Source organism: Boleophthalmus pectinirostris, unplaced genomic scaffold (assembly GCF_026225935.1).
Source record: "Boleophthalmus pectinirostris isolate CB_2022bp ecotype Guang Dong unplaced genomic scaffold, ASM2622593v1 HiC_scaffold_14, whole genome shotgun sequence".
Lineage (NCBI taxonomy): Eukaryota > Metazoa > Chordata > Actinopteri > Gobiiformes > Gobiidae > Boleophthalmus > Boleophthalmus pectinirostris.
The window spans coordinates 33,412,036-33,427,035 of NW_026571047.1; the positions used below are offsets into that span (position 1 = coordinate 33,412,036).

The window sequence follows — 15,000 nt, forward strand, 5'->3', positions numbered from 1 at the left end:
TAAATTAAAGCGTACATTAAACATTAAAGCGGTTAAAACGTTAAAAGCGTACATTAAAGCGTAAGTTAGCGTACATTAAAGCGTACGTTAAAGCGTACGTTAAAGTTAAATCGTACATTAAAGCGTACATTAAAGCGTACGTTAAAGCGTACATTAAAGCGTACATTAAGTGTACGTGTGCGGTGCGTCGGTGCTCGTGATGATGTCGTCTGTCATCATGTTTGGTAATAGGATCAATAATCATCTGTAACTGTCACCGTGTAAACACTAAATCACGTCTGATATCAGCTCCACAGATATGATATGTAATGTGTAATGTAACGACCCCGCCCGCCCTCGCCCGCCCTGACCCGACCCGTAACCGTGACTCAGCAGCGTTGCCGGGGCGACGGCAGAGGCTGCACGTGCTCAGATCAGAGTCTGTGGGTTTTAAAGAGGAACAGAAACCAGAGGAAACGACGTTCACATGTTTCACAGAAACTTCAACATATCAAAGCACGACTCAGCACTTTTCTCCAAACATGACTCGGCGGTTTGAGTGTGGGAGGTACTGCTGTCATCAGAGTTTACACTTTTAACTCCGGGTTAGTCATTTTTCTTCTGAATGTGAGATGATGGAAAAAAAAAGTAAAAATCCCCAAAATCTTCAGTATTTATATTTTGAAGCTCAGAGCCGTCGCTGTCACCAGAACATCACAGAAACACAGAAACGACCCGTCACCGCGCCAGGGCTCAGGTCACCATGGTAACCACATTTCACATTTAAATGAGGTTTGTGTAAAGTTTAAAAGTCACCCTTCGTTTTTCTATTTACACTGAAGAACAGAACATCGTGTCACTTTATCTGATCTCTGGTTTTATTTGACATTGACTGAAGTTAATAGAAAACAGTTTGGTCAATAATCACCAGACGTGTGTTTAGATCAGTGCTTCTCAATTATTTTCTGTCATGCCCCCCCCAGGACGAATAAAAACATCTCCCCCCCCCCCCCCCCCCCCCGCGTGACTATAATAGTATCATTTGTCTATAAAATTGTTATAAGTGCACCTCTGCGTAAACACTGCCACCTTATATGACGCCAACAACGCTCGCTGGTTTACTGAAGTAGCAGTCACAAAGCAGGATGATTGTCGGCAATATTCGGCACGTTTTTCGCTGAAAAAACCTCAAGCGGCATCAGAGTGATCAGAGTGATTGGGGTTGTCAATCGTATTTATTTCCTCGTCTTCTCCGTTTGTCTCTCTCCGTCTGTCTTCTCATCCCTGTTAAATATTTTTCATGGTGTCACTTGAGCGTCTGCTACACTTCGTGTCTACACTTCATACTCAAACTCTGTGCTGTGTGCAAAGCGCGCATGCTCAGTGCAAACAAAACTCCTACACCACCGAGCGAATGCTCCCTGCGCACACTCTGCCAATGAGAGCGCTCTGCCCCCTAATGTAGTGGAAGTGCAATTGCACTTTATTCTAAAGGCCCGTTCAGACCAAAGCGTCAAAGCGTCCACTTTCTATGTAAAGTCTATGTGGACGCGCGACTAGAGCGTCCTGCGTTTTTGCGGCGCGTTTCGGCGTCAGCGCGGCGCGTCTTCAGCGTTTTGGCGTCAGCGGCCAAGACGCGCATCCAAGGCGTCAGCGTCAAGAAGTTGAAAATGCTGAACTTTTCGCGTCAGACGCGCCGCGTCAACCAATCAGGACGAGTATCCAGAGACGCAGCGACGTTATTATCAGGAAGAAAAAACCCGAGAACCAGAACGAGAACCACAAACATGAGCGGAGAATAAATATATACGCCACAATCACCGAGCCGATCGCGAGGACTACACCAGGACCGGACCAGGACTAAACCAGGACTAGGACCGAGACGAGACCGAGACTAAACAAGACTAGACCGACTTAACTAACCGGGACAAGGGACGTATTAGACTGGACTAGACCGGACTAGACCTAGACCTAGAGGACTAGACCGGGATTAGACAGGACCAGACGGTATTAGACCAGGACTAGACCGGGACTGATCCAGTGTTCATTAGTGGAGTATAAATATAAATACGCCCCAGTCGTCGACCCGATCTCCTCCGCTGATGTTTTATGTCATAAAAACACTCTCTCAGTCTGGTCTGACATTGTTTCGGGAAAAGACCGGGACCGGGCTCTTGTTTCCAGGCAACGGACGCGCGTCGAGTATTTTTGTCCCGTTGTCCACGGCGTCAAAAGACGCGCGTCGGGGGCGTCTAAACTCAAATGCAAAGGCTCCAAATAGAGGCGTCAAGGCGTTTTTTGACGCTTTGGTGTGAACGGCCCTTTAAGACAGTAAAAAAAAATCTAAATAAAAAAATAAAAAAAGCATGTTCCCCGAGGTCAAACGCGCCCCCCTTGACGGAACCTCACGCCCCCCAGGGGGGCGCGCCCACTATTTGAGAAGCACTGGTTTAGATCAAGTGCACACAGGTCTACAGCGCCTCCTGCGGCGTGTGTGTGTGTACAGGCCTCCTGCGTGTGTGTGTGTGTACAGTGTGTTGCGTGTGTGTGTGTGTACAGCGCCTCCTGCTGCGTGTGTGTGTGTACAGCGCCTCCTGCGGGCGTGTGTGTGTGTAAGACCACTTACAAGGCGAAATATTTAAATTGAACTTTGTGGTAAGCTCCTCAACTGCGGGATGGTGTTGTCTTAATTGGATCCTCACCATGACAGTCCTTTGGGACGTATGGAAAGTCTCCCACATACTCGCACTTTGCAATCCATATAACACAACACAACACACCACACACACACTGTACACACACACGTACACTCACACGTGTCTGTTGGTGCAGGATTATGGGTAAAACCAGGTAGTGTGATCAGATGCAGGTAATGTGGGAGACAGTAACCCACCGAACGACAGGAAAGGCTAAAACGTGGCCCAGTCGACCAGTTGCTTTAGCTCCACACAACGAGCGAAGCGACCAGCATGCTACAAGAATAGTCACGACACAACGACAACACACACGTATGACACATCACCACGATCAACTCGTACACCACGAATCCATACACACACAAACACCACACCATCGACACAACACAATCTGTTACAGCAGCTACAATAACAGTCCTGAACATCACATGCACATGTCATATAACGAGCAGTGCACAAAAACGACAACACCACACAGACACACACACAACAAAACAACACGTGGGCGACGTACACGTACTATCGATACATCACGGCTGATATGATCCACAGCACATTGGTAGATACTGTACCGTTACACAACGAGCAACCACACGAGCTTGCGACATACAATGGTACACAACGACGTACACACAGTGTGCACACGACGCAGATCGTATGACTCACACACAGACTTAGCGCAACTGACATTGTTCATTACGTGTATACAGTCCCATTTTCACGACACACACAACAACACACAACACACACACATGTTATGTCCACTACATAGCGTATCAACAGCTACGTAACAACACAAGCACACACAGTTTGCACACAACACACAGTGTTGCACACACACACAACACGCAACTTAGGTGCAGCATCCAGCACATCTGATCAGCTTACAGACGTACAGACTACTGACATACACGCATACACAGGTGTTCGTCCACATAACACCACAACACACACAGCTTAGAGCGCAAACGCCACAAGGTGATACACTACACAAACACAATTCAGCACAACGGTGTTGCGTGTACGATATAGCACCACAACCACAACACATCTCGTAACACGAACATACTACACACAGCAACAGTATGAGCCACAAGCAGTTGATACAGTTCAGCCACACACATACAAGCAATGTCCATGTCCCGTTGTACGACGTATGACACTCTAGGCACGATGACCACCACACTATGACGCACGGTGCTTATCATCACGTATCGGACACCCGAATGTACAGTCAACTACACACATGTGTTTCAGTTGGTGTTGTCATTGGTGGTGACATCCCAGATTCTGGCACCAAACACTAAGGACGATTCCTTTTAAACACACAGCGTGTTGTCCGTTGGCCGTATCTGTCAGTTTAGCACAACAGGCGAACGAACTCCTACACCACAAATACACAGACAACCATCAGAGTCACACACAACATGTTGAACAACAAACAGACCACACACAACACGACACACACCACATCCACAAACACAACAACACGACCACACAAACACACCCACACAACACCACAACACAAACAGTACACAACACACACCATCAACACAACATACCACAACACACACACAACACAACCTATACCACATACACACCACCAACACGAGCACACGCAACACCACAACAACTACCCACCACACAACACCACAACAATCACACACAACACGAACATACACAATCCACACACACAAACACATACAACACACACACACAACCAACACACACACACACACACACAACACACACAGACAGCACACACAAGAACACACACACAACACACAAAACACACAACACACCACACACACACAAACCGACACACACGACAACACACAAAAAGAACACACCCAACAGCACACAGCACACACTACACAACAACACACACACAGGCACCACAACACACACACACACACAACAACACACACACACACACACACAACACAACTACACACACCAACACACTCAACAACCACACAACACCAACCACAACACAACACACCACACAAACACAACACATCAACACACACACACACACACACACAAGCACACACACAACAAAACACAACACACACACAACACACACAACACACACAACACACAACAACACAACACACACACACAACACACAACACAACAACACAACCAAACACACAACACAAAACACACACCAACTCACTTTTACAAACTTTCTTCTAAGCCGTAAAAATGCTTTTGAATCAAGTCAAACTCATTCTACAGTACAGATACTTTATCGCTTTTACTGATTAAACTATTACCCATCACAGTAGTAGATAATACCTAGTAGATATTCAGTAGTCAGTAGTATTTTCTCCGTGATATGGTTAGTTTTTATAGTAGTATAGTAAGTAGCAGTAGGTAGTGTAGTTAGTAGTAAGCTTGTCATAGTCAGTAAGTAGTGCGTAGTAAGTAGTATTAGTAAGTATGTAGTAGTAGTAGTAGTATTTTTTCTCCTGAGTCATGGTTAGTTAATAGGTAGTAAGTTAGTAGTAGCAGTAGTAGCAGTATAGTAGTAGTAGTAGTAGTAGATAGTATTAGGTAGATCAGAGTTGTAATTTTTCTCTCCTGACTGGATGTCAAAATGCGCCCTTAAGATCAAAATAGACAAATTAGCGTAAAGCTCCAACAACCAAACTAAACCTGACGTAAAAGCTAGCAGTAGTTAGTAGTAGCCTTAAAGTAGCGAGTCAGTAGATAGTTTTTTTTAGATTAAGAGTAGTAAATTAGTAGTAGTAGTATTTTTCTCCATAGATCATGTTGTTCAATATTTAGTAGTAAGTAGCCCAGTAGATAGCAGAGTACGCAGATAAGTAAGTACGTAGTAGTAGTAGTAAGTCCCAGTAGTCAAAGTCACACAACCGTAAGCAACCACCTATTACAAGTCGCCAAGTTTTGACCTAGCCCTAAGTAGTAGTTGTAGTAGCATTTTGCAGCCTCAGTAGTATTTATATTATTTTTCATCCCTAGTTGATTGCCCACTTCCTTCATCTCACTCATAAAACCACAGAGACTCAGAGCAGAGGCACACAACGACAGGACCGACAGGAGCAGGACCGACAGGACGCGCAGAGGCCACAAACGACAGGACACAGACAGGAGGCAGGGCAACAACGACAGTTTATTGAGCAGGACCGACAGGAGCAGGACAGGAAAAAAAGCTGACAGGAGCTTGACAGAGCTGACAGGAGCAGACAGGAGCTGACAGGAGCAGAGACTTCACAGTGATTCGTCTGGAGGAGGTAATGATCCTGATTCGTTCGCTGGATTTAAAGCAGCACTCAGTCACTTTTCTGCTGCCCCGGTGACCTGCTGTGGTAAAGCCGCACTGTGGAACTTTTCAGACAAAGCTTTAACATCTCCATGGAGCCGAGAAGTTCCACCGCGCAGCTTTAGACTGATCACCAATGAGTGGATTTGGCTGAAAAAGAAATAAAACCCCACGAAGCGCCGCGAGGACCAGAACCTTCTCCTCCGTCCGACCGAAAACCGTTCCACCTCGTGATGTCATCGTGTGGTTTTTAAAAACTCCGCACACCTTCACTTTTCAGCTCTGGAGTTGCCGATCTCGACGGAACTAAAGGGAAAAGAAACTGTGGGGAAAAAAATAAATAAATAAATAAAAAACACGAAAACTACCACTTCATGACATCACGAGGTGGAGCAGAACGTCTGGAGGTTTGGAGTCAGTTTTGCGTGATCTAAGAGCTTCAAACTGAGATGTGGAGATGTTGAGATGTTGAGATGTGGAGATGTTGAGATGTTGAGATGTTGAGATGTTCAGATTTTCAGATGTTCAGATGTTTTGATGTTGAGATGCTGAGATGTTGAGATGTTGTGATGTTCTGATGTTGTGATGTTCTTCCAGAGAAACGTGGTCTGAGGTGGAGATGGAGCTGGAGACGACTCGAAACGGAGGCTCCAAACAGGTGCGTACCAGAGCTGCTTCTGTCTCGACGTTCTGGAAGGTGCGTCAGATGTTAAACGTGAGCTCCTGCGCAGAGCCGAGGATCAGACGCTCAGAAACGAGGAGCCACCGTCAGCTTCCACAACATCCACTACAAGGTCCAGCAGGGAGGAGGCCTCTTCTGCTGCAAGAAGACCCTCAAGGACATCCTCATAGACCTCAAGTAAGAACCACACACGAGCACTTGAACCAGAGGAGCTGAGGAGAAGGTCAGAGGTCCTTATTTGTCTGCTCAGAGGGTTCTCCTGGGTGTATGTGGTTCTTCAGAGGGTTCTCTGGGTGTATGTGGTTCTTCAGAGGGTTCTTCTGGGCGTATGTGGTTCTTCAGAGGGTTCTCCTGGGTGTATGTGGTTCTTTGGAGGGTTCTCTGGGTAGTGTGTTCTTCAGAGGGTTTCCTGGCGTATGTGGTTCTTCAGAGGGTTCTTCTGGGCGTATGTGTTCTTCAGAGGGTTCTTCTGGGTTATGTGGTTTCTTGGAGGGTTCCTGGGCGATGTGGTTCTTTCAGGGTTCTCTGGGTAATGTGGTCTCAGAGGGTTTCTGGGCGATGTGTCTTCAGGTTTCTTCTGGGTGTATGTGGTTCTTCAGAGGGTTCTCCTGGGTGTATGTGGTTCTTCAGAGGGTTCTTCCTGGGTGTATGTGGTTCTTCAGAGGGTTCTTCTGGGTGTATGTGGTTCTTCAGAGGGTTCTTCTGGGTGTATGTGGTTCTTCGGAGGGTTCTCGTGGGTGTTTGGCGCTGCGTGGACGTCTTTGAGCGCAGCGGTGGTTCTTAGCCCGAGTTGAACGGTCCGTGTCAGATGTTCGTTGGCGTACGTGCGTCTCGGAGCCCAAACGTGACTCTGGCAAACATCTGAGGTGAAACGTGACTCCTTCAAAGATCTGAGGAGGAAGGAAACTGCCCCAAACCCAGAGCCCAGAGGAAGAGCGCTACAACAATGCACAGGAACCCGGCGTGAGGTCGGCCAAACGCATCTCCAGCGAAACCTGTGTGTGACTCATCATCTGAGGAACTTCTGTAGGAGCTTTTTTTGTCTTGTGTTTATTTTCGAGCTCAGTTTCAATATTTTAGCAAAACTTTACTGTTGGTGGAGAAAAAACTGGTCAGAAACGGGGAAAACTTTGACATTTTTTGTGTAAAACTGAGACAAATCAGTAAGAACGTAACGATATCCAAATCTCTCGGTACGATTTCATCACGATATTTTGGAGATAAGACACTTTTTTGCTTTTTAAAATATCCTGACGAGATTTTGGTGCAAATTATTTCCATCATAATCCCAAAAAATTCAAGTAAAAAACGTCCAAATCCACTTTATTTCTCCAGCACATTTCACAAACGCAGCAGTTTCCAAAAAGTTTTGGGTTTTTTAAGTAAAAGGGTTTAAGTCTGGTCTTAGTCCTGGTCCTGGTTTAGTCGGTCTTAGTCCTCTGGTTTAAGTCTTAGTCCTGGTCTCTGGTCTGGTTTCAGTCTGGTCTTAGTCCTGGTCTGGTCTCTGGTCTGGTTTCAGTCTGGTCTTAGTCCTGGTCTGGTCTCTAGTCTGGTTTCAGTCTGGTCTCTGGTCTGGTTTCAGTCTGGTCTTAGTCCTGGTCTGGTCTCTGGTCTGGTTTCAGTCTGGTCTTAGTCCTGGTCCTGGTTTAAGGTCTTGTCCTGGTCTGGTCTTAGTCCTGGTCCTGGTTTCAGTCTGGTCTTAGTCCTGGTCCTGTTAAGTCCTGGTCTTGTCTGGCCTGGTTTAAGTCTGGGTCTTTAAGTCCTGGTCCTGGTTTAAAGTCCTGTCTTAGTCCTGGTCTGGTTTAGTCTGGTCTGGTCCTGGTTTAAGTCTGGTCTTAGGTCTTGTCCTGGGTCCTGGTTTAAGTCTGGTCTTAGGTCTTGTCCTGGTTTAAATCTGGTCTTAAGTCCTGTCCTGGTTTAAGTCTGGTCTTAGTCCTGTCCTGGTTTAAGTCTGGTTTAGTCCTGGTCCTGTTTAAGTGGTTTAAGTCTGGTCTTAGTCTGTGTCTTAAAGTCTTAGTCCTGGTCTGGTTTCAGTCTGGTCTTAGTCCTGGTCTGGTTTCAGTCTGGTCTTAGTCCTGGTCCTGTTTAAGTTGGTCTTAGTCCTGGTCCTGGTGTCTTAGTCCTGGTCCTGGTTTAAGTCTGGTCTTAGTCTGGTCCTGGTTTAGTCTGGTCTTAGTCTGGTCCTGTTTTAAGTCTGGTCTAGGTTTAAAGGTCCTGTCCTGGTTTGTTTATCTGGTCCTGGTTTAATCTGGTCTTAGTCCTGGTCCTGGTTTCAGTCTGGTCTTAGTCCTGGTCCTGGTTTAAGTCTGGTTTAGTCTCTTAGTCCTGGGTCCTGGTTTAAGTCCTGTCTTAGTCTTGTCCTGGTTTAAGTCTGGTCTTAGTCCTGGTCCTGGTTTAAGTCTGGTCTTAGTCCTGGTCCTGGTTTAAGTCTGGTCTTAGTCCTGGTCCTGGTTTAAGTCTGGTCTTAGTCCTGGTCCTGGTTTAAGTCTGGTCTTAATCTGGTCCTGGTTTAAGTCTTGGTCTGGTCTTTCCTGGTTAATCTGGTCTTTGTCCTGGTCTGGTTTAAGTCTGGTTTAGTCCTGGTCCCTGGTAGTCCTTGGTCCTGGGTCTGGTCCTGGTTTAAGTCTTGGTCCTGGTTTAAGTCCTGGTCCTGGTTAAGTCTGGTCTTAGTCCTGGTCTGGTCTCTGGTCTGGTTTCAGTCTGGTCTTAGTCCTGGTCCTGGTTTTAAGTCCTGGTCCTGGTTTAGTCCTGGTCCTGTCTGGTCTTAGTCTGGTCTGGTCCTGGTTTAAGTCTGGTCCTGGTCCTGGTCTTAGTCCTGGTCTGGTTTAGTCGGTCTGGTCCTGGTTTAAGTCTGGTCTTAGGTCTTAGAGAAAAGTCAGAGTCGTGTGAACGAGAGGAGATAAAATGTGACCTGTTCAAATCATTTTAAAGATAAAAAAAAGGTTTAATTTTATCTAAATTATAAAAGCCACAAATGATAAAAGCCCAGATTTGACGGCCGCCTTCACTCGTTTGTTAAGTTAAAACTCAATGTCCTGCCTCATTAAAACTTCAAAAACACATTATTTAACTGTACATGTTGTCTGCGCTGAAATGAATCATGGGAAATGTAGTTCCTGATGTTTATTTGCTGCTGCAGCTGTAAAACCTGCAAAGAAACTAATCAGAGTACAAATGATGAGTAACTGGTATTCAGTTACAGTTACTGTTTCAGTGAGTGGTAATTGGATTACAGTTACTTTGATTAAATAAATGGATTAACCAGAGGGATTTTCCTGTTTTCACTTATTAGGCTAAATCCCCCCCGGTAATTTCACTCACTGCAGGAAACTAAACCAGGTCTAAACCAGGTCTAAACCAGGACTAAACCAGGTTTAATCCTGGTTTAGTCCTGGTTTAGTCCTGGTTTAGACCTGGTTTAGACCTGGTTTAGACCTGGTTTAGTCCTGGTTTAGACCTGGTTTAGTCCAGGTTTAGTCTGGGTTAGTCTGGTTTAGTCCTGGTTTAGTTCTGGTTCTGTTTCCTGGTTTAGTCCTGGTTTAGTCCTGGTTTAGTCCTGGTTTAGTCCTGGTTTATCCTGGTTTTTCGGTTTAGTTTAGTCCTGGTTTAGTCTGGTTTAGTCCTGGTTTAGTCCTGGTTTAGTCCTGGTTTAGTCCTGGTTTAGTCCTGGTTTATTCCTGTTTAGTCCGTTTGTTTACTGGTTTAGTCCTGGTTTAAACCTGGTTTAGTTCTGGTTTAGTCCTGGTTTAGTCCTGGTTCAGAGCAGCACTCAGATGCGTTCGATGTTTCTAATGCACTAAAACACTTTGTATTGATCCGTGTTCAAACAGGAAAAGTGACTCTGTGTTCTGAGTGTGTTTACATCTGCGCTCTGCTCCACCTCGTGATGTCACACAGTGGTGGTTCATGTTTCTGGTGTCCTGGCAGGTCTCGTGTTCCTCGTGTGAGGCTGTTCTCTGACTGGGACAAAGTGCAGATTTTTACTGCCCGTCTATCTTTACAACGCACAATCATTTACAGAGGTCAAAGGTCAAGAGCGCCGCACGCTTCAACGACAACACCGCCAACGACAACACCGCCAACGACACAACGCCAACGACATCGCCAACGACAACACCAATGACAACACCGCCAACCACACCGCCAACGACACCGCCAACGACAACACGGCCAACGACATCGCCAACGACAACACCGCCAACGACAACACCGCCAACGACATCGCCAACGACACACACCGACAACACGCCAACGACAACACAAACCAAGACAACACCGCCAACGACAACGACAAACGGACAACAACGCAACGCAACACACCCAACGACACACGCCAACGACAACACACCAACGCCAACACCAACGACAACGACAACACCGCCAACGACAACACACGACAACACGCCAAACGACAAACAACACCGACCAAACGACAACACCAAGACAACACCGCCAACGACCGCCAACGACAAACACAACAACCGCAACCACACGACAACGACCACCACACGGCCAACACAACCGACAAACACAACGCCAACGACAACACCGCCAACGACAACATCGCCAAACCGCAAACAACGACAACGACAACAACACACGACCAACGACAACACCGCCAACGACAACCGCCAACCACCGCCAACGACAACACAACACCGCCAACCGACAACCAACGACAACACCGCCAACGACAACACCAACGACAACAACGACAACCAACAACACACTGCCAACGACAACACCGCCAACGACACCGCGACAACACCAACGACAACACCAACGACAACACCGCCAACGACAACACCGCCAACGACAACACGCCAACGACAACACAACGACAACCAACGACAACCAAACGACAATGCCACCAACGACAACACCAACGACACCACCAACGACAACGACACACCAATGACAAACAACCGCCAACGACAACACCAATGACAACACCGCCAACGACAACACCGCCAACGACATCGCACCAACGACAACACCAACGACAACACCGCCAACGACACCGCCAACGACATCACGCCAACGACACAACACCAAGACAAACACCGCAACGACAACACCGACAACACAAACGACAACACCAATGACAACACAACGACAACACAACGACAACACCAAACGACAACACAATGACAACATACAACGCAACAACACGCCAACACAACACCAATGACAACACCAACGACAAACACAACAATCGCCAACGACAACACCGCCAACGACAACACCGCCAACGACACCGCCACCAATGACATCGCCAACGACAACACCAACGACAACACCAACGACAACACCAACGACAACACCGCCAACGACAAACTACAGTCACTGCCACCACCTCCGTCGCTCTGGGGTCACTGTCCCCACAACCTGCACACACACACCTGTTTTACCCATAATCCTCTGCACCACAGACACATGTGAGTGTACAGTGTGTGTGTACAGTGTGTGTGTGTGGTGTAGTTGTACAGATGAGTTGTGGGAGATTTTATCAGGATCGTCATGTGAGTAACTTATAACAGACATGCCCGCAGGGGGCGCTGTACACACACACACGCCCGCAGGAGGCGCTGTACACACACACACCCGCAGGAGGCGCTGTACACACACACACCCGCAGGAGGCGCTGTACACACACACACCCGCAGGAGGCGCTGTACACACACACACCCGCAGGAGGCGCTGTAGACCTGTGTGCACCTTGATCTAAACCAGTGCTTCTCAAATAGGGGGGCGCGTTTGACCTCGGGGAACATGCTTTTTTATTTTTTTATTTAGATTTTTTTTACTGTCTTAAAGGGTTCGTTCACACCAAAGCGTCAAAAAACGCCTTGTCGCCTTTCTATTTGGAGCCTTTGCATTTGAGTTCAGACGCCCCCGACGCGCGTCTTTGACGCCGTGGACGAACGGGACAAAAATACTTGACGCGCGTCCGTTGCCCTGGAAACAAGAGCCCGGTCCCGGTCTTTTCCCGAAACAATGTCAGACCAGACTGAGAGAGTGTTTTTATGACATAAAACATCAGCGGAGGAGATCGGGTCGACGACTGGGGCGTATATATATTTATACTCCACTAATGACACTGGATCAGTCCCGGTCTAGTCCTGGTCTAATACCGGTCTGGTCCTGGTCTAATCACGGTCTAGTCCCGGTCTAGTCCTGGTCTAATCACGGTCTAGTCCCGGTCTAGTCCCAGTCTAGTCCCGTCGTCTAATCACGGTCTAGTCCTGGTCTGGTCCCGGTCTAATCACGGTCTAGTCTGTCCTTTAGTCTTTCTAGTCTCGTCTAGTCTCTAGTCTCGGTCTAGTCCTGGTCTAGTCCTGGTCCGGTCCTGGTGTAGTCCTCGCGATCGGCTCGGTGATTGTGGCGTATATATTTATTCTCCGTTCATGTTTGTGGTTCTGGTTCTGGTTCTCGGGTTTTTCTTCCTGATAATAACGTCGCTGCGTCTCTGGATACTCGTCCCTGATTGGTTGACGCGGCGCGTCTGACGCGAAAAGTTCAGCATTTTCAACTTCTTGACGCTGACGCCTTGGACGCGCGTCTTGGCCGCTGACGCCAAAACGCTGAAGACGCGCCGCGCTGACGCCAGAAACGCGCCGCAAAAACGCAGGACGCTCTAGTCGCGCGTCCACATAGACTTTACATAGAAAGTGGACACTTTGACGCTTTGGTCTGAACGGGCCTTTAGAATAAAGTGCAATTGCACTTCCACTACATTAGGGGGCAGAGCGCTCTCATTGGCAGAGTGTGCGCAGGGAGCATTCGCTCGGTGGTGTAGGAGTTTTGTTTGCACTGAGCATGCGCGCTTTGCACACAGCACAGAGTTTGAGTATGAAGTGTAGACACGAAGTGTAGCAGACCCTCAAGTGACACCATGAAAACATATTTAACAGGGATGAGAAGACAGACGGAGAGAGACGGAGATAAATACATTACACCCCAATCACTCTGATAAGCCGCTTGAGATTTTTCAGCGAAAACGTGCCGAATATTGCCGACAATCATCCCGCTTTGTGACTGCTACTTCAGTAAACCAGCGAGCGTTGTTGTCATATAAGGTGGCAGTGTTACGCAGAGGTGTACTTATAACAATTTTATAGACAAATGATACTATCTATAGTCACGCGGGGGGGGGGGGGGGGCGAGATGTTTTATTCGTCCTGGGGGGGGCATGACAGAAAATAATTGAGAAGCACTGATCTAAACACACGTCTGGTGATTATTGACCAAACTGTTTTCTATTAACTTCAGTCAATGTCAAATAAAACCAGAGATCAGATAAAGTGACACGATGTTCTGTTCTTCAGTGTAAATAGAAAAACGAAGGGTGACTTTTTAAACTTTACACAAACCTCATTTAAATGTGAAATGTGGTTACCATGGTGACCTGAGCCCTGGCGCGGTGACGGGTCGTTTCTGTGTTTCTGTGATGTTCTGGTGACAGCGACGGCTCTGAGCTTCAAAATATAAATACTGAAGATTTTGGGGGATTTTTACTTTTTTTTTCCATCATCTCACATTCAGAAGAAAAATGACTAACCCGGAGTTAAAAGTGTAAACTCTGATGACAGCAGTACCTCCCACACTCAAACCGCCGAGTCATGTTTGGAGAAAAGTGCTGAGTCGTGCTTTGATATGTTGAAGTTTCTGTGAAACATGTGAACGTCGTTTCCTCTGGTTTCTGTTCCTCTTTAAAACCCACAGACTCTGATCTGAGCACGTGCAGCCTCTGCCGTCGCCCCGGCAACGCTGCTGAGTCACGGTTACGGGTCGGGTCAGGGCGGGCGAGGGCGGGCGGGGTCGTTACATTACACATTACATATCATATCTGTGGAGCTGATATCAGACGTGATTTAGTGTTTACACGGTGACAGTTACAGATGATTATTGATCCTATTACCAAACATGATGACAGACGACATCATCACGAGCACCGACGCACCGCACACGCTTTAATGTACACTTTAATGTACACTTTAATGTACGCTTTAATGTACACTTTAATGTACGCTTTAATGTACGCTTTAATGTACGCTTTAATCGTACGCTTTAATGTACACTTTAACGTACGCTTTAACGTACGCTTTAATGTACGCTTTAATGTACACTTTAACAAACCAAACAAACATGGAGCTTTACTTACTTTACTTTTTTATTTTTTGTTGGTGTTGTTTGTGGCTCGGTGTTTAGTTTATTTAATTTTTTCCGTTTTAGTGTTAATAAAAAAAAAAAAAAAAAAACAGATTTCAACCTCTTTTTCCAATATTTCATTTAAAGTTTATTTCAAATAAGAACAATCAATAAACTGTCTCAGTGCCTATTTTAATTTTGAT

The 15,000-nt window shown here is 46.7% G+C and overlaps 1 protein-coding gene across 1 annotated transcript in view; it reads left to right on the top strand.

The window, feature by feature from the left end:
* Positions 1-5,851: 5,851 nt before the first annotated feature.
* The window catches only part of LOC110153395 (broad substrate specificity ATP-binding cassette transporter ABCG2-like), a 31,355-nt gene continuing 22,206 nt past the window's right edge, over positions 5,852-15,000 (top strand). The window contains 3 exon segments of the mRNA XM_055150053.1: positions 5,852-5,935; positions 6,562-6,622; positions 6,696-6,823. Of these exon segments, the coding sequence (XP_055006028.1) occupies positions 6,584-6,622; positions 6,696-6,823 (167 nt within the window). The 5' untranslated portion in view covers positions 5,852-5,935; positions 6,562-6,583.